This window comes from Phoxinus phoxinus, assembly GCF_949152265.1.
Source record: "Phoxinus phoxinus genome assembly, chromosome: 14".
In the NCBI taxonomy this organism is placed as follows: Eukaryota; Metazoa; Chordata; class Actinopteri; order Cypriniformes; family Leuciscidae; genus Phoxinus; species Phoxinus phoxinus.
In genome coordinates, this window is record NC_136889.1 from 22390256 (window position 1) to 22414496 (window position 24241).

A 24241-nucleotide genomic window follows, 5' to 3' on the forward strand; every position below is an offset into this window, starting at 1 on the left:
AAAACAGAACAGAGAAACACATGAGCTGAACAACCAATCAGAACATGACACATGAACAGGGAAAGCACATGACAATATCACATGTGGGCAAGGGCGAAACACATGACGACCAGGATCTATGAGAATTACTAAATAATACACAAGAAAACATGAACCCAAAACTAAACGTGACAAGCGGCAACTGAGGTTTATTAGACTATTTATTAAACTGCTGTCACTTTAAGACTGAATGCATGGATTTAATATATAAACATCATATTTTCTTTCAACTGCTTACCTCCACGTAAAGCTGCAGTAGGGAGTTTTTAGAAAACGTTGACTTAGCCTGAAAATTTGAACAAGCACAACTTACAGGTCACTCCCCCTTGCTCTCTGCTGCGCTACAGCCCTCCCTCCACAGCTCCTCCCCCACAACATATAAAGTTGCACTCTTTCTATAAGTTATAAATGGCTAGTAAGATATATTACTGTAACTAATGTTACAGTATGCAAGTAATTATTCTAGCGATATGTAATGCTAGATAAGGTTTGCTAGTACATTATTTCAGCAACATGACAAGCCAGTGAATTAGCAGGTTTCAATTGTTGCTTTGCACAGTGCGTGACATTTTATCTGTATGTTATGCGGCTAGAGTTTTGACACCGAGTCAATGGGCTCTGACGAGGAATTCACCCCCACAGCGTGTAGTTCTTATAAAATGAAACAAATCAAGCAGAGATACTTACTTGTCAAGCACCTGCATCGGTTTTTAATCCTTTCAGGACACGTAACGTTAGCTCCCTCCACCTCTAAAAAGCCGATCCGATGTTTAGCCTCGTTTTATTTCAGGCTCTGTCTAATTCTTTCTTTTCCGCTTGTTTATCGTCATCGGTCTTTTTCGTTTACCCGTCTTTGTTGTGTGAGCAGGTGCCACTCGAGAAATTGGCAGTTTTGGTTGTTTGTCCGCCATTAGCACAGCTGCGGCACACCGGCAATCTTGATTTTGAACGACGGTAGGCGCTGTGCAAGAGAGGGGTGTGATCAGCGCGTATACACGAGCTTGCTTGACACTGCTAAGACATTCCTCCTGGCTCTGATTGGTTGTTTCTGACCGGGAGCGGTGCATTTCTGCAAATGACAATAGGACTACTGGGAGGAGCCAGAGGAGCTTTTTTCCCCCACAAATTATCGGTCTCATATTCTACTGTCAAGACATAATGACAGTTTTAACAAATATGTAAAAAAAAAATTTTTTCATAAGTTACCTACTGAAGCTTTAAGACATAAACAAGTGTTTGTTGGATACTTTGAATACTACCCAAACTTATTTTTATATATTTGTGTGTGTATTTGATCGTTTAGATCGTTTTTCACAACAAGTTTCACAACAACTCTAATACATTTTGAAAATGCATTTTCATATAGTTTAAAACGGCCACAGGATAATTTAAACGAGCAGCCATTTTATTGCAATTAGCATTGTGTCCTTCAAGTCCATTTATTTAAATTTGTTTATATGTATATATTTTTTTATATGGATTTAAAATTGAATTATTGAATTGAAATATAAGATATTATTTTTAATTGATTTAAAATGTTTTTATTTAAAAACATTTTTTTATGTAACTATTTATTTACAATTTCATAAATTTATTTCATTATTTTAAATGTATTGAATTAATAACGTTTATTTTTGTTCAAGGAAACGTATAAGGACAGCTTTTAATTATATATTGTATGTGTTTTAAGATAATATAATCCAATGATATGATATTCAATAAAGAAATGATTAATTAAACGAGGTTCTTAAATGCTACGCAACACTGGGGACATATACTAGGGAAGGCTATTATTTCCATATTTCTCTCAAAATTGCATCATGAGATTGAAACATTCAGAAAGTTGATAATACAAAAAAAATCATGAATTTCTAATGTATTAAAGCAACAGTGAAAACATGTCAACTTTTGAATATAACTTAAAGCTTTTGGTGCTTTTTTTTACTGATTGGATTGCATAGTGCAGTGCAGAGCCCTCAAAGATGCAATCAAAACAGACAGCAATCTGATCACTCCGGAGGTGGCAATTACAGAGAAGAACAGAGATTGTGAGCTTTGGCGTTATATCAAACACACTGGTATCTTTTGTGTCAGCTGTAAGCAATTTTATTGAAAAGAAAAGCTTGTACAATTTGGGGAAAATGCCTTTTCCAGGTTGAGTAGACAAATTGTATTACCTTTCTATGGAGCTCCTCTCAGGAATTGTAATGTGTCAGACTCTACCGCACGCTGAACAGTGTACAGTAGTGTGTACCAGTCAAAACACCACATGATTGTGTTGTGATGGTCCCTTCTCTCCTAAAACACTCTCTCAATGCGGTTATTGGTGTTTTTGTTTGAAAGAAAACACGGTATGCGATTCTTAATCCTTCATCTTAATATAATTTAACTGTAAGATTGGAGTATCCAAACCCAAAAATGGTTTTCAGACTCCATGCAGTACATAGTGACTAACTGCTGTCACGTCTGCCAGTGTAAAAGATGCTCCGTTTGCATTGTCTAGAGAGAGGACAGCATCTCAAAATGGACGCAGAGTAAGACAGGAATTCATCTTCAGTGAGAAAGTGCCATCTATTGGCCGATAAATTCCCGTCCTATCTGTGTGACTTGATGTGCTGTGGCGAGTTACGGAACATTGGTTTCATGTTTAGTGGCTGTAATTAAGTGGTAAACCAACACGTGTGATTTATGCAAACATGAGAACATTTGTGTAATGGAAGTTAGATCAAATAAGAGTTCAGAGTTTGACTGTGCCATATAACACTGCATCAACACAACCACCACCACCAGAAAAAAAGAAAAAAAAAGAAAGAAAAAAAATGGTGATATCTGTGGTGCTGGATGCTAGACTCCCTGCATGCATCACAGCATGAATGAATCATGCATATTACAGCTTCAGATCGTTTCTAGTGTTTCCTGCTTTATTTGAAATGCTTTTGTCTTTTGTGTTTTTCCCCCCTTTGACTTGTCATAACTTGATGTGTTTTTGAGTGTCACATTCATCTACAAATTGTAATTTTCCTGGCCTGAAAAAAAGGTCAGGAAAATAAATAATAGTGCAGTGAGGTGCTGTTGAAATGTTGAATTTTGTTCTAGATTTATATATTGTAATTTTTATTCAACATTTTAAAGATGAGCAGAACTCTCTCTCTCTCTCTCTCTCTCTCTCTCTCTCTCTCTCTCTCTCTCTCTCTCTCTCTCTCTCTCTCTCTCTCTCTCTCTCTATATATATATATATATATATATATATATATATACATATATATAAACACACATATATATATATATATATATATATATATATATATATATATATCATCGTTAAAAAATGTGTGGACAATAGGATTTTTTTATTTTATTAATACTTTTATTCTGGAAGGATACATTAAAAGTGCATCATGACAAAAGATTTCTATTTCAAATAAATGCTGTTCCTTTATTAAACTCTATTCATCAAAGAATCGGTTAGCACGGTTTCCATAAAAATAGTTGCACAACTGTCTTTAATGTTTATAATAAGAAGAAATATTTCTTAAACACCAAATCAGCAAATTGGAATGCTTTCTGAATGGTCATGTGACACTGAAGACTGGAGTAAAGCTTAAAATGTAACTCATCACATAAATAAATGTAGATTTTAAATACCGGTATATAGTAAAATAGTTATTTTGAATTTTAATCTTAATTCACAATAATAAATGCAATCTTGGTGAGCATAAGAGACTTTTCAAAAACATTTTTAAAAAAAGCTTACCGACCTGAAACTTTTTTTATTACAATGCATTTATAATATTTAATAAATAATATTTGTATGAGGGAATTTCTACAATAAACAATAATTAAATGAAAATAACATACGATAACAGTAACATTTTAAAAGTTTTAAAAATAATATATTTTGCCATTGGTTACCCCCTAAGAAGGTTGTTGACCCCTCGACAATATTATCTGTGTGTTCATATGTTGTGTGCATATGTGTGATTGTTGTTGTTGTTGTTTTTCAGGCGGTGAAGGGTGACCCGGGTGTCACAGGAGTGGATGGACAGAAGGGTGATAGAGGGGACGCTGTATGAAACCTCTTAGAGGCCTGATTAAAAATTCCATCAGATTTTGTGTGTTTATTTACCTCATGATAAATCCATCTCTTCTAACATTTCACTCCACAGGGTTTGCCTGGCCTGGAGGGAGCCGGTGGAATAAAGGGGCAAAAGGTGTGTAATGCATGTTTTATTTGTTAGTTCTGCGCGTGTGTGCTGGAAGGAGGGTGATCTTTTCACTTGTTTGACGGATCTTTGTAGTCTCGTGTAGACAGACTTTTGACTGACTGAAGTTCAGATTTAATGAATTCTGTGGTTCATATTATTTAATTTCTTTGCGTTTGTGTGTCTTTCATTATTATTCCTTTAGGGTGAAGAAGGACCCAGAGGACCGGCGGGCCCTGTGAGTACTGTACCGGTTCAGCCAGAGGTTCTTCTGATGCATGCAGATGCTCCCTACATAGTATATAGACACATCGGCCTTCATGCCATAGACCACGCCGATAAATGATTCAGAGCCAGTGCTCTAGGATTCATTTGAACTTTTCGTTTTTACAGAGCCCCTAAAGGGACATGATGATGAAAAGAATTAGATGGGAAGAAAAATTTGTCAATGATTTTGTGTTTTCTTGCAAATATTTGGTGTTCCACTGAGAAACTTTTTCTTCTCTCACAAAACCTTTACATTCCCACACAAAACTTTTGCGTTCCCCCGATACATTTTGCTGTTTGCTCGCAAAAAAACACAAAAGTTTGTTAGAGGAACGCAAACATTTTGTGGGTGATGGAAGTTTCTCAGAGGAACGCTAACATTTTCTGAGGGAATGCAAAGTTTCTCAGAGGAACGCAAACATTGTGTGAGGGAACTAGGGCTGTAACGATACAGCAAACCCACGATTCGTATCCCGATTTCTGACCCACGATTCGATACAAACCGCGATTCTTGCGAGGAGGGAGGATTTTAAAAGCCAAATAAATAAATAAATAGGTAAAGCTATTACTCTGTTTTCTTGTAACAAAATACTTTTGAAAAACAAACAGAACTATACTCCATTGTGGAGATGATTCGAGCATGTTAAAAATTCTTCTGACCCGCATCTCAAGTGCAGGAATAACGCTTGCCACAAAGTGAACGCGCCTATATAGAGAAATGCACACTTCCTACGAATTAGCCTAAGCCGCCATTTCTTTATGTTTTGAATTAACGTTAAATCAAGTAAAAGTATTTCAAGCTTTCTAAGTTTCGATTCGTTTATGAGGTGAGCTCCAGTTCACGCGCGCGCCGGTGCCACACACACACACACACACACACACACACACACACACACGCACACATACACACACACATACAAGCAAACACCGCGCGCTTTGCTCACTTGCTCTGGTGTTTGCTTGTGTGTGTGTGTGTGCTCGCGCGCGCGCGTGTGTGCGTGTGGGGGAGAGGTGCGATTTTTGAATAATAATCAAATGATACCCAGCGATCTTCGAATATTATTTTTGCTTGAAATTCCCATACCTAATATGTAAAAGACCCCGTCACAGCCCTAGGATCTATTCTGGACGAGAAAGATAAGTCTGGGAAGGGGTGTGTCGATCGCGATCTGCCTTCTCACACCGCGACACAGGTTCGTGGATCTGAGTGTCGCGATTTCGGTTTAATATCGTAAATCGTTATAGCCCTAGAGGGAACGCAAAGTTTCTCAGGGGAACGCAAACATTTTGTGAGGGAACGCAAAGTTCCTCAGGGGAACGCAAACATTGTGTGAGGGAACGAAAGTTTCTCAGAGGAACGCAAACATTTTCTGAGGGAACGCAAAGTTTCTCAGTGGAACGCAAACATTTTGTGAGGGAACGCAAAGTTCCTCAGGGGAACGCAAACATTGTGTGAGGGAACGAAAGTTTCTCAGAGGAACGCAAACATTTTCTGAGGGAACGCAAAGTTTCTCAGGGGAACGCAAACATTGTGTGAGGGAACGCAAAGTTTATCAGGGGAACGCAAACATTTTCTGAGGGAACGCAAAGTTTCTCAGAGGAACGCAAACATTGTGTGAGGGAACGCAAAGTTCCTCAGGGGAACGCAAACATTGTGTGAGGGAACGAAAGTTTATCAGGGGAACGCAAACATTTTCTGAGGGAACGCAAAGTTTCTCAGAGGAACGCAAACATTGTGTGAGGGAACGCAAAGTTTCTCAGGGGAACGCAAACATTTTGTGAGGGAACGAAAGTTTCTCAGAGGAACGCAAACATTGTGTGAGGGAACGCAAAGTTTCTCAGGGGAACGCAAACATTGTGTGAGGGAACGCAAACATTGTGTGAGGGAACGCAAACATTGTGTGAGGGAACGCAAACATTGTGTGAGGGAACGCAAAGTTTCTCAGGGGAACGCAAACATTGTGTGAGGGAACGCAAAGTTTCTCAGGGGAACGCAAACATTTTGTGAGGGAACGCAAAGTTTCTCAGGGGAACGCAAACATTGTGTGAGGGAACGCAAAGTTTATCAGGGGAACACAAACATTGTGTGAGGGAACGCAAAGTTTCTCAGGGGAACGCAAACATTATGTGAGGGAACGCAAAGTTTCTCAGGGGAACGCAAACATTTTGTGAGGGAACGAAAGTTTCTCAGAGGAACACAAACATTTTCTAAGGGAACGCAAAGTTTCTCAGGGGAACGCAAACATTATGTGAGGGAACGCAAAGTTTCTCAGGGGAACGCAAACATTGTGTGAGGGAATGCAAAGTTTCTCAGGGGAACGCAAACATTTTGTGAGGGAACGAAAGTTTCTCAGAGGAACGCAAACATTTTGTGAGGGAACGCAAAGATTCTCTGTGGACCGCAAACATTTTGTGAGAGAACGCAAAGTTTCTCGGCAGAACGCAAACATTTTGTGAGAGAACGCAGTTTCTCAGGGGAACACAAAGTTTCTATGGGTAACACAGTTTCTTGAGGAAACACACTTTTTTTTTCAATGGAACGCAACATTTCTCTGTGGAACGCAAAGTTTCTCGGGGAAACGTAAAAGTTTTTCGAGGCAACAGTTTCTCGGGGAAACGCAAAAGTTTTTCGAGGGAATACTAAAGTTTTGGAATGGAACGCAAAGTTTCTCAAGGGAACGCAAAAAATTTTGCGATGGAATGTATTTTCTATTATCTCTATGGTGTTATCTCCCAACTCATATTTTTTTCCATCACCATGTCCCTTTAAGGCACAGGTGTCAAAGTCAGTTCCTGGAGGGCCACAGCCCTACAGAGTTTAGTCCCAACCCTGCTTCAACACACACACACACCTGCAATTTTCAAATTAGCATGAAGGACTTGATTAGCTGATCAGGTGTTCTAAAAAAAAATTAGGGTTGAAGCTAAACTCTGCAGGGCTCTGGCCCTCCAGGAACGGAGTTCGACACCCCTGCTTTAAGGGCTCCGTACATTTTAAACTATTGTTGGTAGAAAACGTTATGGGTTCAAAACAAATGTTTATTTGTACAACCGTTCCAACTTTTAGAGTCTGTACGTTTCTAAGACAGAGATAACGGTTTGATATATATTAATTTATTCCTGTGAATCCACAGCTGAAACTCCATTGTTTTTTCAGCATCATTACTCTATTGTCTTTATTGTTACATGACCCTTCAGAAACCATTCTAATATGCTGATTAGCTGTTTAACATTTCTTATTATTATCAATGTTGAAAACAAATGTGCTGCTTTGAAGTTGTGTGGAAACAGTGATTTTTTTTTATTAATAGAAAGTTTAGTACAGTATTTATATGAAATATATATATTTTTTTTGTAAAAAAGTTTTTACTCTCACTTTTGATTAATTTAGTGCATCCTTGCTGAATGAAAGTAATAATTCCTTAAAAAAAAAAAGCCTGACCCCAAACTTTGAAACAGTAGCGTATGTTAAAATGCAGATATTTGAGTAACTCGATTATCAATTTCTTGTATATTCTGCTTAATAATTTCTCATTCTCCTCACTTTCAAACATCCGGAAAGACACGTCCACATGAAAACGACATCTAGGATTTCTTTATTTCTTGTTCATTCTTGTATTTTTATATTCATCCAAGTTGAAATGAACTACCAGCACCAACATATTTCCTAGTACGGACAGTGGAGAGTGTACTGCATCAATGCAGCATTGTTCATCGGCTTCATCTCTGCTGACTGGCCACTAATAAGAAAACCTTTGAGAGCCGGGAAGCCGAAAGCTTTTTGGTCGCACTTAGTAAGAAATTTGCAGGTTTGGAACAGCATCGCCGGTGTCAATTAAATCAAAGGAGGGAGACGAGAGGTGCGATTTGACAGCAGGGCACAAAATCAATTGATGCTGCCTGCTGTGTGAATCTCTAGCTAAATGGGAAAAGCGAGATGACAGTGGCCCTTTTAAACCAATTTACAAAGATTGAGGAAGACTAAAGAATCTTTTTTTTGTTGTTTCTCCTGTTCTGAAACGGCTAATTACGATGATGGGTGACTCAAATATGAACTGGCTTTTAAGAGTTTGATTATTCTCTCATGGTTTTGTAATTCTCTCTTTAGTTTGTAATTTGATTGTAACTGGCTCTGAATGGAGCGTGTTGTTTAGAGCTAGTTCTCTTTTAATTAAGGATGTGTAATTAATGTTTTTTTTTTTCTGTCCAAGGGAAAAAAAAAATCTTTGAACAACTGTAACCTAAATCCCATTTCAAGATTTTAATTACATTCTTGTTAAATGGTAATTAGCTGTTTTTCTGAGCTCAGGCTAGAGCAAGTCAATGTATGGCTGTGCTCAACTGAGTTCAATGGATTGCTTTTTTTTTTCTTTTTTTTAAACTTGTTTTATGATGATGTATTGCACATCAAAGCTCTTTTTTTAAACCTTGTGAGCTGCCTACCTATACATAAATTAGTTTCACTGCTGACGCAGGTCCAATAAAATTGCAAAAATAAGCTGCCTTCTAAGATGCTGTAATTTTGGCATAATTCAAGGCAGTATCACTTTTATCCTTAAAGAAAGTTATCGAAGATGACTGACTGACAGAGGCGAACAGAATCTAAATCTAGAAATATACACTAGTAAATATGCCGTACCATGTGGCAAGACAAAAAGCTTGGGGTCAGTAAAATGTAAAGATTTGAAAAAAATGTAATACTCAGCAGGGATGCATTGATTAAAAGTCAAGTTTTCCCACAAAAATATTAAGCAGCACAACTGTTTTCAACACTAATAATAATAACACTGAACACTGAAGACTGGATTAATGATGCTGAAAATTCAGCTTTGTTATAACAGGAATATCCTTTTTACATAGAAATAAACATTTTAAAGGGGTGGTTGATTATGATTTCACTTTTTTTAACTTTAGTTAGTGTGTAATGTTGCTGTTTGAGCATAAACAACATCTGCAAAGTTACAACTCTCAAAGTTCAAAGCAAATGGATATATTTGCTTTTAAAGAAATAGCTTTTTAAGGACTACAACAAACGGCTGGTAGGAACTACACAAACTTTCTCCTGGTTAGTGACATCATCACCAACCCTAGAATTTACATAAACAACGCCCCCATGAACACGATTTATAGATTATCAAGACAGAATATGCTAATCAATGACTAGAAGCTGTTCAAGTGTGCAAGCTGTTGTAGCTCCGCCCTCTGTGCCACGAGCAGCAGCTCATTTGCATTTAAAGGAACAGACACAAAACGGTGCGTTTTGGCTCACCCTCAAAAAGTGACAATTTTAACATGCTATATAAAAATATCTGTGGGGTATTTTGACCTAAAACTTAACATACACACTCTAGGGACATCAAATACTTATTTTACATCTTGTGAAAAGGACATTATACCACCCCTTTAAGTATATTAAAATACAAGGCCTCCGGGATCTTTATATAAATGTAAAAATAAGGCCTTAATTGGCGTTTAAAAGTCTTAAATCCACGTTTCAAAGATTTTAAAATGCAACCGAACAGTCACCTTAGTGAAGATTAACATTTTATTTTCACCTGTTGCTTTCTAAAATCTTAAAACCATGTCAATGGCTTGCGACATGACTGCTTAAATTGACACGTTTGAGCGATAAAGAAACGTGGGTGAACGAGAAAATAAAAGGTAAAACGTGCTTGATGAGTTATTCAAATTGCAAGAGATCTAAATCTTCCAAGATGCGGTAATTTTGGCATTACATTTGGTGAACGTAAACAATTGGGAGAAAACCAGATGCTCGTCAGTCATTATATTGGATTCGTGCATTCGGTCTTAAAGTGACAGCAGCCTAATACACAGGAAGGCAACTTGCTATGTAGCGATTACAAAGCTATGAATCTCACTATAGGTTTGGGAGCAGAGCTCATATATTTCGCATGCTTTTATTCATCACAATGAACAAGAAAAAAAAAATCTTTATTTTGTTCTCTAGACCAACTTTTGTCTTGAAGTTACATCCGGCCTCCTGTTGTTTCATCTTTATTCATGGATTGTTTTACACCGCATGAAAGACAGTAGATGAATCCGCAGATACATCCAACGAAACGATCTGTCTTTCACCGTTGACTGAAAGCCGTCAGCATGATTGACAGGCTACTAAACCCTGCTGAGCACTGGTAGTTAATGGGTAAATGGGAAGCCATAAAGCAGATTCAGAATTCAACTTCATGCGCCTTGAAGAGGGTCTGTATTTCTCGAGGTTCTTGTTGCAGTAAAAGGCTCTTGGCATTTTAAATGTCATAAGCCCTGGATTAATGTTAATCTCTCACATAGAGGCCATCCAGACAGAGAGAGAGAGAGGAAGCTTCTGTTTTATTCTTGTGTGGAGATGTTGAGGTTTTCAATGAACTGAGATCTAAGAGCAGAGCGTGAGAAAACATTAAATCATAACTGATAGGTTCATTCTAGCACATGTACCAGTCAATGTTTCCTCTCATGATGGTTTTCTGCAACGGCATACTGTAAGTTGACATCAATATTAAAGATCATCTTTTTTTCTTTATTCAGGTCATGACAGCACATGGACTGAGACTTCCTTCTGGAACTGTAAGTTTAGATGTTAGGCTTTTTATAACATTTAAATATTTTGAAATACAGTGGTGTCTGTTGCCAAATGTACACAGCAAAGGTGGCACTGAAGCTCTTCTGAAATGGCATTTACACCGCATGTTTAATGCTGCTCAGGGGTGGCATACATACATTTGCACAGCAATTATAGCTGTAAACATTGATACTGGGGGATGAAGTGGGTCAGAGCGGCATTATTTCTTCAGGATTTTTTGCGCCATTACGTCTTCAAACAGAAATTTTACATTTTAACTCAGCCGTGTAAAGATGTCTTCTCCACTTGTAAAAATGCTAATGTTTTGTATTTTTTGTATATATTTTACATTTAATTTGAATTATTTATAATTATAATCATATTTTTATCTTAAAAGTACATTTAGATTTTTATACTATTTTTGTAAAGGCAGAAAACGGTATAATAGTGAAAATATTTCTTAATGTTACTTAAAAAAATTAAATGTACATTTGCAGTGCATTTCGAAATGATTTTTAGTCGTATGATAGCATGCTATGCTATTTATAGTAAACTATCTCCATGCTGTGTACTTTGGAAATATAATTAAGCATTTCTTCCATTAATAACCTCTATGCATTATTTTGTTTCCGCTCTCTATAATATATGAGGGGGAAGGAGGTGATAAAGGCCTGAAAGGAGAGAAAGGAGACCAGGTTAGTAGCCACACATTAACATTATTTGTCATGGATCCACAGTTTGTAAGATGATTAAAAGGTTTAACTACTGCCGGATGGTGTTTAAAAGTCTTGTCTCCAAAAAAGGAAAATGTTCAAGGTGTATTTTAATCAATACAATGGACAGCCAATCAAAACGCTCAGTCCGGCTTTCTCTTTGATCTGTCAGATGTTAGTAGAGGTTTTAAAAGGAGGGACACTGAGGTATTTTTAAAAGCATGGACATTTTTTTTCGACCTTGGAAGTCTCATGTCCTCTTGAAGAATCTTGTGTTTTCATGCATTTCGTTCAAGCATTTTCTCTTCTTTCGCCAGGGTGAAAAAGGTTCTGAAGGCTCACAAGGGCTACAGGTAAATAAAGCCTGTGAAAAATTGTTTTGGTAACACTTTATTTGACAGTGTCCTTATTATACGTTACATGTAGTTACTGTAGTAATAAATAAATGATGCATAATTACATGCAACTAACCCTAATCCTAACCCTATACATGTAGTTAACTATTAATACTCAGTGCTTACTTAAACTGTAACACGGACACCTTAAAATTAAGTGTGACCAAATGTTTGTCATGATGCACATCAGGGGAACAGATTGTAAAGCAGTCAGCATGTTAGTGAGAAATCATGTGAGAAATTTATCGTCTATCCCCATGTGTTTTTATAGAAATTAAAATGTCACTCAATTGACTCTTCGCAGGGAGCTTGATTGACAGGTGATCTGACCAATCATACTTCGCCATCCGCCATTTTGTCCGACAAAGCAGTCAGGCGAGTTAGTAGATTAACATGGGAGGATTTGAACTTGAAAAACGGAGTGTACTGACGCCTTTCTGCGGTTAAAACAACATTCCTTCTTATGTTCATTCATGTTTATTTGCTGCTATAAATGAACTAGAAGGAATTCTAGAAGGAAACTAGTTGTCAGTGTCCTCCCTGCTCCGTGATGTATTTTTCACTGCGTGAGAACATGGTGTGGCGTGAGAGCGGCATAGCTTGTCGGACATAGCGACAGTAACTAAGGGGGGCGGTTTTTGCAAACAGTCAATTGGCCCTCATTGTCTGTTATTTCTTTTTCTGTAATGCAGAATCTTTCCCTTTACTTTCATTATAATATAATATCTATTTCGAAATGTTCTTGTAAATGGCACAATTTTCTGAGAAAGATTGATTTCTCTCTTTCTCACTCTCCTTTTCTCACTGTATTGCTTTTTTTCTTTCCTTCAACTCTCATAAAGGGCATTAGTGGATTGTCTGGACTGTCAGGGGCACCAGGACTTGAGGTATGAACTTCCTGTCTCCGTAAACCCTCCACTGTGACATCTTGTGATTTGACCAAGACAGAAAGAACATTAAAGTCGTTCCACGTTTAGTATGATGGAATTATGGTTGACCTTTTCAACATGGTTGACCAGATCAGAGAGAAGCAGCTCTGCCATGATCTCGCTGATTTACTGACCAGTGTCAAAAGCTTTCTAACGTGTGGCTTATTGCAACCAGTTCTTGCTGGGTTAAATGGGTTCAGTCACAAAAACCAGCTGATTGTGGCCTCCATTTTAGTTTAGGGCACAGATAGGGACCTCGCAGAATAGCAAGCAGTCAAAATCCTACAATTTTCACAGCTGGTACAAAAACAGAGTACCTGAAGCAAGAGTTTTTCATTTGATCTGAAATAAGGTCATACTGCTCATATGAAAAGATCTTGACATGTTTTTTTTTTTGTGTTCTTGCAGGGAAAGGAGGGTCAGCCTGGTCCCATTGGCCTCCGTGGTCTTCCAGGAGACCCGGTAAGCAGGAAACAATTCGTTTCTCACATTGTCCCGCACCGCTTTGTAAAATGCATATTAAAATACCTTGAATGGGGCAACTTGAGACATATTTTGGGACCAGAATATCATACAATCTTAAAAATAAAAGTTTGCAGCAAAGCCATATAAGAAAAACATTTTTTGGACATGCACCGAATTACTACATTTCTGTGCCGATACCCATTGTTTGATTTTCTTTAGGGTAAAAACAACAACAAATAAACTATACAGGGAACCCTCTCATTTGGTACATTACTATAATATTATATTAAACTTATCAACAGAGCCTAAACTATTATAGTCAACTGCTATTTTATTTTCAGATAAAATTACACTCAAATCAAAACTGAAATGTTTGTATATTACTGATTTGCACGTAAGGTAGTTTTCATAAACGTATGTATTCAATAATTAGCAGTAAATAGTGTTAACTTTCTAGTGTTTTTTTATAGCTCACTAACAAAATGTGAACACTGGAAATCAATCCTGAGGTAAATGCAATGTTAAGGGACACTTTGTTCACAAGTTATGACGTCTTTGCATGGTTAAAACTCAGATTGAGCGAATGCATGATACATTTTGATGTCTTTCAATATACCTTTTAATGTTCATGCATGTTTTTTTTGTGCTAAGTTGTATTGAAGTGGAAGAAAATACTTTTTAAGGGCCTCCTTTAAGAGCGTCAAAACAGCATTTATTGTTTGAATTTTGTGATACAGTGGACAGAATTTAAAAGCTGAGACTTTGTTTCTAATCAGAAGTAACAGAACAAAGCTCTGCGATTATTGGATGGGAGGCTTGTTACAAATAATGTTTGGTGTAGGAAAAAGCGCAGACCTGGCAACCCTGGCTTAATCTACGGGTGATTCATAGGGTCAAATAGAGACTGCTTTTTTTTTTTTTTTTAACTGTTGATGTGTTATTGTTGCATTTACTTTGACAGTCCTCAATTCAACACAAAAGACTTCACACACAGTATGATTTGCAGTCTGACATGTTTTTCCGTCCCCATTTGATTGACAGGATATAATCGGCCCTAATCATTTGGCTGTTTTTGGAGTAGTTCACTTCAGAATTAATTTACTCACCCCCACATCATCCAAAATGTTCATGTCTTTCTTTCTTCAGTCGAAAAGAAATTAAGTTTTTTTGTGGAAAACCTTAGGATTTTTCTTCACACAGTGGACTTCAACGGGAACCAACGGGTTGAAGGTCCAAATTGCAGTTTCAATGCAGCTTCAAAGGGCTCGACACGATCCCACCCTAGGAATAGGGGTCTTATCTAGCCAAACCATCTGTCATTTAAAAAAAAAAAAAAAATGTATTTACTTTTTAACCTGTTAACCTTCACCAGAGCGAGGACGCTCTGAAGCGTTTTTTTTTTGAAATAGTTCAAAGTTACTATCAGATTTAATGTTATTACCTTGACAAACTATACATCATTAAAAATATATAAGTCTCACGTTTCAGTATTTGACCACTATTGTATTCTGAGAAACTTATAGTGACAGTTATGTCTTAATTTGTGTCAGGATTTATGTAATGAAAAAATGAGTCGATACCTTTAATATGAATTATGAGCGTCAGCTGCTCCATTCAGAAAAAAACTCCGGTGCTGTTGTCTTGAGAACGCGTGACAAAACAACGTTCCTCAGGGCTTTTGGCTCAAAAATGTGCAGATTTGGAGAAATATTGATATATTATCATAGGTTTACATCATATTTCTATAGACAGGAATAATATTTATTGAATTTATATCCAAATGCGTCGATGTATACATAAAGAGCGCTGGATACTCTGATGTACTGTGTTTTCAATCCATACAGCAGGCTGAGGGCGCCAGAGATACACAGTATTTTCCGTGCACTGCACATGAAGAAGAACATAACATGACAATTCTGGACGCCACCACTAACATAAACAAAGCAGCTAACAGAGAGAGATCGCCATGTCTATGGCTGTAACATGCAGATAAAGATGTTTTGAAGACAATAAACATGATTGCAATGATATTTGATTTACCTGTGTTCTTCGAGCCATGTCAGGTATTTTTTATAATAATAGATTATATGTATAATGTAATGCTAATCGGTATAGACTTTACAATAGTGCAGAATAATATCAAATCATATATTTTCTGTCTGATTTTCTTTTCTGAAGCCAAATAAGCTCATAGAAGATTATTTAAAACACTCGACTTGCACTATAAAGTAAGTTTGGAGCTCAAACAGGGTTTTAATCTCATAAATTGTCGTGTATTGATGGTGTGCTAAGCTAACATGCTAGCTAGCTCTCTAGTTGCACCTGCCATCTAGCTGTTATTTTTTATGATTTTTTTTCTAAATCGGAATGCTTACTGAAATATTTCTTTATTTAAGAAAGGCATTTGATACAGTTTCAAATGTGAAGTGAAGATTATGAAAGAAATTAGGGGGTGAAACACCGTGATTAGCCAGTCGTTAGCGATTATAATGGAGACAAAGGAAAAGAATATTTATGGCCATAAGCCGGCTGGAAAGGTGTAAATGTGTGCAGGAGAGAGTGACACTGAATGGGGCTCGTTTGCACCACAAAACAATAGAGACAATAGACTGAATAGATGCTAATAGATGACAATAAACACAAGTTTGCATTTTAGAGTCAATTCAAAATAAAGTCATTTGAGATGATCTTGAAAAACATTTAACAAAATACAGAGTTTTAGACTTATCACCTTCAAATTTTAAATATAACATGGTCAGACATGTGTCTTTAGCTGGAGTGCATTTCTAGAGTGCTGACGGGCCAACTTCAATTTAATTTTCATGAAGATGTTTCATAAAAATAAATTTCTAATAACTTACACAACTTTGAAGCTATTCATAATTTTTTTTTTCATTATGACAATAATTCATTCTACATTTCCAATAAAGTGCCAGGTGTCAGCTTTCAAATGAGACCATACTTGAGCTTTTAGGACAAAGGGTCAATTAATTGAATCTTTTTTAGGTTGGGTATGCTATTTCTGGGGATTTTTCAAAAGTGGCGCTGAAGGCTAACAGGTTAACCACAAAAGCTTGTCTTGCCCTTGCTGTGATGCGCCACACATGACGTGATCACGTTGAAAGGTCACGCATGACGTACGGAAGTACAGACCTAGTGTTTACAAAGCGAACGTGCAAAGACTCAGTCAAACGCCCTTTACAAAAATAAAATAAAAATAAAAGATAAAACAACGATGTAGGACGATTTTGAAGTTGAAGGAGTAAATGAGATGGAGTTTTTCGCCCCTACCTTACATTTTCCGCCTACGTCAGGTTACGCCTGACCTTTCCAACGTGATTACGTAATGCGTGAAGTCGTGGACGTGCATTTGTGGTTAAAATGTATATAAATATTTATTTTAACGATCGTTTCGCTAGATAAGACGCTTATTCCTCAGATGGGATGGGATCGTGTAGAGACTTTGAAACTGCAATTTGGAACTTCAACCTGTTGGTTTCCATTAAAGTCCACTATATGGAGAAAAATCCTGCAATGTTTTCCTCAAAAAAGTGAAGAAAGAAAGACATGAACATCTTGGACGAACTGGGGGTGAGTAAATTATCAGGAATTCTGAAATGAACTATCCTTTAAACAATCGACCGATGTCCGATAGTGAAAATAATTGCTTTTATCAGCCAATAACAATTATTGGAAGATACATCGGTGCATCCCGAATATTGTTTTCTTAGATTAAAGAACATTAAAATAATCCGAAGAACATTTTTCCACCACAAAGAACCTGTTGTGCAATGGAAAGGTTCCATGGGTATTAAAGGCAACATAAAATGGAAGTTGTGATAGTCTTTTCTATTCTGATGTATCCGAGTAAACGGCTTCTAGAAAAAAATGTAGGATGGGACTTGATTTTGGCAATTGATTGTTGAGTGGATGGTTGTGGTTTGCTATTGCTGTGATCTCATGTGAGTGACAGTTTGTCCCGCCCTCACACCGGTAAACACGTCATCATAGGGCCTAGTAAGACACTGATTAGCTGGTTCAGGTGTGTTTAATTGGGGTTGGGGCTAAACTCTGCAGGACAGTGACCCTCCAGGACCGAGTTTGGAGACCCCTCCTTTAATTCATTGATCCATGTCAATAAAGAGACTTTTTAAGAGTGTAGAGACTTGGGGATGAACAACATAGAAAACCCTAGCAATCACACAGCAGCGCACTAAACACCCCTCAGAACTTCTAAGCGACCGCATTGCAAGGCTCTCGCAATCACACACAACGTCTTAGAGTAATGACAGGGAATTTTGCATGGGCAAACACTCCATGAAAGCGTCAAAATCTACTTTCATTTTTTATCACGCTCTCCACACCCTTTTCGTTTTCCCCACTCTCGCTCACACACAGACAAAGACAATGCACGTATAAATAACAGAGGCGAGAAAAACGAGGATGCAGAGCTGTAAATTGTTGCGCAGACAATCAGTAATCAATCAGTAATCTGAAAATTAATTTGCAGGGACGGGTACATCTGAGTTCTCTACATGTGGGAGGAAACAGCATCAGCATCACAATCTGTTCTCTGCACCTGCTTCTGCTAACAAGCATCTGCCTTTATTCCAAAAAAGATGGGGACACAGGGATGGGGGATGTTTGGGATCAAACCCGAAATGAAAAAGAAGGAACGGCTAAAGCTGATAGGCATGTGTCTTATCGCTCCTCTTTTTTTCAGGGCTCCCCCGGTCAGCCAGGACTGTCTGGAAAAGACGGAATGAAAGGAGAAAAGGTACGCAAGAGCATTGTGCGTTTGGAAGCACACCATGTTTCTTATGTGATATTTTCCATGTTTCTGCATGTGTCGAAGGTCATGTTCACATTAGGCTTCACTGAGCTGTGCTATGCTTGTGCATGTCGACAGTTTGCACCAGCTGTAAGCGGATAAAAAGCTGTGCGCTGGAATAGTTTCAGTTACTTGAGATATCTCAACAAATTATTGCTATATGCTTGTGATTTATTGGGGTTCTTTGGGAGTCAAAATGCAATGTGTGTAGAGATACGGGAAAGCATAATGAAACTGCATATCCAGTCTAAAGTACACTACTACCTCTGATCTGAAGGCCTATAGCGAAATTGATCCTCAGATGATTTAAAGAACTAAAGAATGGGTTCTTTATCACACTTAGCAGATGTATTTGATTCTCCCATCTTTTAGTGATTTAATAATAATGATTATAATTAAAATAAGTGATTATGCAAAATGTCTTTTTCTGTAGGTCAGTCTTCCACTAAAACTATCGTGCATCAATGTTTTTATTTTATTTTTTATTATTTATAGACTATTATAGTATTATTTATACTGTTATATTTTTTCATCTTTTGAATGGTCTATTTTATTTTTTCCTTTTATTTTTTAAGTTTTAATGATGTGCTTATGTTGTTTTTGTCTTTTTATTTTTTGTTAAGCTGGTTTCATATTCATTTAGTACTTCAACTTATTTATTTCCGTTAATTGCCAAGACAACTTTTTGAATTTAAGTTGTTCACATTTATGTTTTTTTATCTCCTACATTTCAATTGCTGAAAAAAATATGTAATTTTATATTATTTATTTACTTTTAGTACTTTTTATTGTATTATTACTGTATATATGTTGATCTCATGTCTTAGTAGACTAAGATATTGCATTATGGGAGGAAGGGGCCTTAAGTGCATTTCATTTTCCTCCAATAATAATAATAATATGTTTGATTTATTGAAGTTATTGTGAGAAAGTTGACTGGCGAAAATGCTTTCAATATCTCACAGATCTCTCAATCATTACAGCGTTTTAATGACGTGAGTGAGTTCAGCGTAGCGGATGTTTAGTGAGCTTTTTTAGCCTCTGAAGCTGCTTGAGGTGATTCCAGGTTGGTGGCATTTGCCCCGGATGTCTGTGATATTTACGTCCAGCTCTTGTTTTTGTATGTGCGTGTGTGAAGGCGGGCATGTGTGTGCATTTGTGTGGTGCTCCTCAACCTGTCAAATGACAAACCGGAGGTGACAGCGTCTCTAAATGCCAGCTGTCGGTGTGTGTTTGCAGGGTGATTCAGGCGGAGCACCGGGACCGATAGGCCCCCAGGGTCTCAAGGGTGAACCTGGAGAGCCCTGCTCTGTCGGTCTTTGCACTGGGGTAGGTACACAACACCATTCCTGTGTTTCTATTTCACTTCACCTGCATGTTCCCCACTCAATATCTTCTCTCTCAGCACCTCTTATAGACACAAACAGAATATCGCTCGACACTTATCCAACGTCTCACCGCGTTGATGACAGCTCAGGCACACTGACAATGAAAAACTGTTCATGCTAAAAACACAGCTTTGGTAAAACTATCCTAATGCTACACCCGTCACCTGTCCAAGCCATGAGAGAGAGCAAACACCAATCAGATCTGTTAAATAGCCCAGTTGTTTCTCTTAGACACCTGTGAGATTAAATGACAGCAAATCAAGGTTTTTGCTTCAGTGTCCGGCTTCTTGGTTTTCTAAGATAAAAAAAGAAGAAGAAGCAGCTACGGATCTCAAAGCTTCAGAGGAGATCTCAACACTAGCCGCGTTTCCATTACAGATATTTTTATTTGAACTATTTATAGTGTTTCCATTAAACAATGTGATGCGACAAAAACATATTTTTTCCTCTTGCGATAAGTCATTCCGAAAATCATGTCAATGGATCATGGTAGGTTTACGTATATCACAGCCATCGCACTAGCTCTTTTTTTTAATCAATGAAAACATAGGTGTGTTATCCAATGATTAATGGCAAGGAAAGACCAGCTACGTATATGAGGTGTTCTTGGGTGTTTCTCCCTCTTATCTGTTTCAAGGTCTTGATAAATTGTGGCATTTCATTGTTGTTTAGAGTCCAGTATTCCTGTATTTCCTTTGTCTTTTATGAGTAAAGAACCTTGTCTCGTCTTCTGTCCAAACATAGGCCTACCGCGCCATCTTTGCAGAATTATCAACTTTTACGTACTGCATGCAGGTGACCTGTAAATTGGAAAAACTGTTTCTATTGCAGTTTTGCGTATAATCCTTTTTCTAATTGCCTGAAAAAACCACCTCATGCCAGTGTAAAAACTTGCATGAGGTGAAAACACCCATATATATATGGGTGTTTTTACGAAATTGCCGTATTTTCAATTCGCAATAATTTGCACAATTTGAAGGGTAATGGAAACACGGCTAATGTCTCAGATTGGCCAAGTTACCAGTCTTCAATCTCTCAGAAATCTCAATTTTATCTTGTCTCATTTTTTTGGGGAGACAACATGTCAGAAAGAGCAAATCTCCTAGAAAAAAAAAAATCTGCGATGTTATAGAGTCACGAGTCAGAGAAGTTACGATCAACTTTCCTTCCTTATTGTGACGTATATCCAAGTGAAACTGCTTCTCGAATGAAAAAAAAAAGTATGACTTGATTGGGTATTGATTGGATGGTTGTGGTTTGCTATTGGTCGATCTCATGTGAGTGACAGGTTGTTGACCTTTCTCTCTTCCGACTGTCGTTATCAATCTCTCAGTTTTTTTCCTCTTTTGAAAGTTGTGAAAACACTATTGTGGATTATTTCTTTTGCTATTTGACATTAAAAAAATGTAATGTAGTCTCTCATTCACCGCTATAGAAGTTTGACGACCCAACTATGACGACTTCCGCTTCTGAGAAACCCGGAAATGTGAAAGGGGTCAATCGACAGATTTGATTTCACAGTTTTCATGCTAGTTAGATGCCAAGCTGGACTCTGACCTAAGAAATGATGTTTGTTTGTGAGAGAAGGAGATACACTGCTTATTAACTGTAATGGTGGCAAGACATCCAGCATGAAGCATATAGACAGATGGGTGGTGGGCACCACCACTTGTTGATCAGATGAACGATGGTTTGTTGGTCTGAAATCAATATAGAATGAAGTCATCAGCCACCTTCATCATTTCTGTTTTAGTGGAAAAGAGAAAAAGAGGGAAATGAATGAAATCAAAACTAACACTATTCACAGTTTAATGCTCTTTCCTGGTCTCAATCTGCATTATTATTATTGTTAATATTATTATTACATCATTTAAATAGATTTATTTGTTTTTTACTTGATCCATTTGGACTGAATGAATTGTGAAAGTTGATGTTTATATTATTATTAATACTTTTTACACACTTTTTTTCCATTTATTCCCACTTCTTAAAAAGGCCTTGCTGTGTTTATTTAATCAGTTCACTATACTTTAGTATCCTGTATTACAACTTCACGGGATGCAAAAAAGTCTGCAATGCGAAAACTACTTGCTAATCTACTTCTTGCTGACCACAAAAATCAATTTTCCATCAGTGGTGTATAGCAAATAATGCTTACTGTAACTCTTTCGCACTGTCGGCGCCTACAGTATCACTTGCAAATCACACTGAGAAAAACAATTAAAAATTGGCTGTCAAAACAAGGCCATGCTATATTTAGCAATGTTGAGGAGCCTACTTTAAAAATGTATCTTGTCAGGCTATAAGCTACTAATTTGAAGTGGTTTAGAAAAAGTAATTTGCTTAGTAGCCTGACAGTAACTCTACTACTTTTGCAAATAACTTTTGTCAGTTTATATATGTGTATATGCAAATTCTTTCTCTGTTTCGTTATTGTATGGCTTTAGTAGCATCACTACTTTTAGTATTCCTGAACACTGAGATTTTACAGCCAACTATTTCAATAAAAGTTTCTCAGTTCATCACTTGTGTCTATTTATCCGTCTTAAATATAATCTTATGTAAGTTCTAAGAACATGGTATTCATTTGAGTTTGTATTTCATCTCTTGTTTTGCTCTAGGAGGAGGCCGTGTCTGCTCCACGGGGGTCACGGGGTCCTAAGGTTGGTTACTGTGAACCTTTTCTCTTTTTTTTATTTATTCAATTTTGCACTTGTGAAGTTTATCTGCAAAGTAACAGCCCCAGAGTTCATATCAGTCAAATTACCCTGAGCTGTGCTGTGTCTTTTAGTCCACTTTTTCTTTTCTTTTTTTATTAGTGTGATAAGAAATATCAGCATTCTGATGTGAATAATTTAAATGAAAAGTTCTGGGTTCATCAGTGACATTGTTGATTACCAGAGAATATCATTTCTGTAACAATGAAAAATGGTTTACAGGTTCAAACAAGTTACAAGTTGATTGAGCTTAACTTGTATTGAACCCAGAACATTCCTTTAAAGGTCCCATGGCATGACAATTTCACTTTATGCACTTTATTAATGCCTGGTTCAGATTACACGATTTTAGCCCGATTTTGGCACGATTCGTTTGACGCAGGGTGTCGTGGGGATTCGTTATGCCTGGTTCAGATTACACGATTTTAGCCCGATTTTGGCACGATTCGTTTGACGCAGGGTGTCGTGGGGATTCGTAAACGACAACGGGCGTCGGGACGCAAGATTTGATCGTTTCATCTCGTATAGTGTGTCATAGTGGGCGACAACCTACGTCGCGTCTGCGATGCTTCACGACATCACGACAAAAAGACTAGCATGTTTGATTTTTTTTCGGTCCTCCACGACGAGAGTGAGTGAGTGAGCGAGCGAGACAGAGTGTGTGCTAGTGAGTGTGTGTGCTAGGGTGACCACCTGGCTATATTGCTCTGTTGCAGGTCAGACCTGATTTCGCGGGACACGAGGGAGATAACTTACTATTATTATAGGTGAATAAATATTGATTTTATATTAACGTTAGATGTCTTTGCTAGCTTTATAAAAATGTTAGTCTATGACGGCGCTGACCGGCGCTGTGAACGTCACTAATAGCCTAATATAAAACTCATTTTAACAGCACGGGTCTATTCAATCTAAATAATTAAGTGAAAATAATAATCCAATCGCTAAAAAGCACATTTCCAAATAAACACAAATTCCATTAGGAAAGACTACAGATTAAATGCGTTCTTACCGGATTCAGTAGCCTATTTTTGTGTCTTTTCCATGCGTGATGGTGAAACTTCGGTGGCTACACAGCAATCTCCTTTTTTAGGGTCACCTGTAACTGGTTTTAACCATGTATATATTTTTTTCTCCCATTCCTTACGAACAAAGACGCTTTTTCTTCTCGGGAGCTCCGGATAGATCCATTTTTCTATTGCAGAATTTTTTTTTTTTTCTCAGTGTTTGTTTTCCCGAATTCCCGCTCTGGCTAGAACCAATAATAACGGCTGCGCACGTTCAGTGTTTTCTTATTAACTTTTTTTTTGTATAATTGTAATTTAAAAGGACGATTAAATAAAATGATGCAGACAAAATTAAAATGTGGGACACTGCTTATGACTTGCGGGACAAAGCTTCAAACTTCGGGACTGTCCCTCACCCCAGTGTGTGTGTGTGTGTGTGTGTATACGTGTGAGAGTGAGTGCGTGTGTATATGACATAGTATATGTGCGAGTGAATGTCTGCGACGGCACGCGATGACTGGTCAGAAAGCAACGTGTAGTCTGACATGTTTCTTGTCCACGACACGACAAGATTTTAGGATACAAAATCGTGTAATCTGACACAGTGACTATCGTAACCGACAAAAAAATCGTGTAATCTGAACCAGGCATAACATTAATATGAGTTCCCCTAGCCTGCCTATGTCTCTTCTCCTTCCCCCCCCCCCCCCC

General features: G+C 37.5%; 1 protein-coding gene across 5 annotated transcripts in view; it reads left to right on the forward strand.

Annotated features, from left to right (window-relative positions):
* LOC307011088 (uncharacterized protein) overlaps window positions 1–24241 on the forward strand; it is a 180938-nt gene that overhangs the window by 113863 nt on the left and 42834 nt on the right. For 3 of the 5 annotated variants that reach the window (XM_079636408.1, XM_079636409.1, XM_079636406.1), the window contains 11 exons: window positions 4044–4106; window positions 4206–4250; window positions 4447–4479; window positions 11052–11090; window positions 11736–11780; window positions 12116–12151; window positions 13036–13080; window positions 13531–13584; window positions 18311–18364; window positions 19658–19747; window positions 22428–22469. In XM_079636408.1, coding sequence (XP_079492534.1) covers window positions 4044–4106; window positions 4206–4250; window positions 4447–4479; window positions 11052–11090; window positions 11736–11780; window positions 12116–12151; window positions 13036–13080; window positions 13531–13584; window positions 18311–18364; window positions 19658–19747; window positions 22428–22469 — 546 coding nt within the window. Of the gene's footprint in view, window positions 1–4043; window positions 4107–4205; window positions 4251–4446; window positions 4480–11051; window positions 11091–11731; window positions 11781–12115; window positions 12152–13035; window positions 13081–13530; window positions 13585–18310; window positions 18365–19657; window positions 19748–22427; window positions 22470–24241 lie in introns of all 5 variants that reach the window. The other 2 variants (XM_079636405.1, XM_079636407.1) reach the window with 1 other exon arrangement.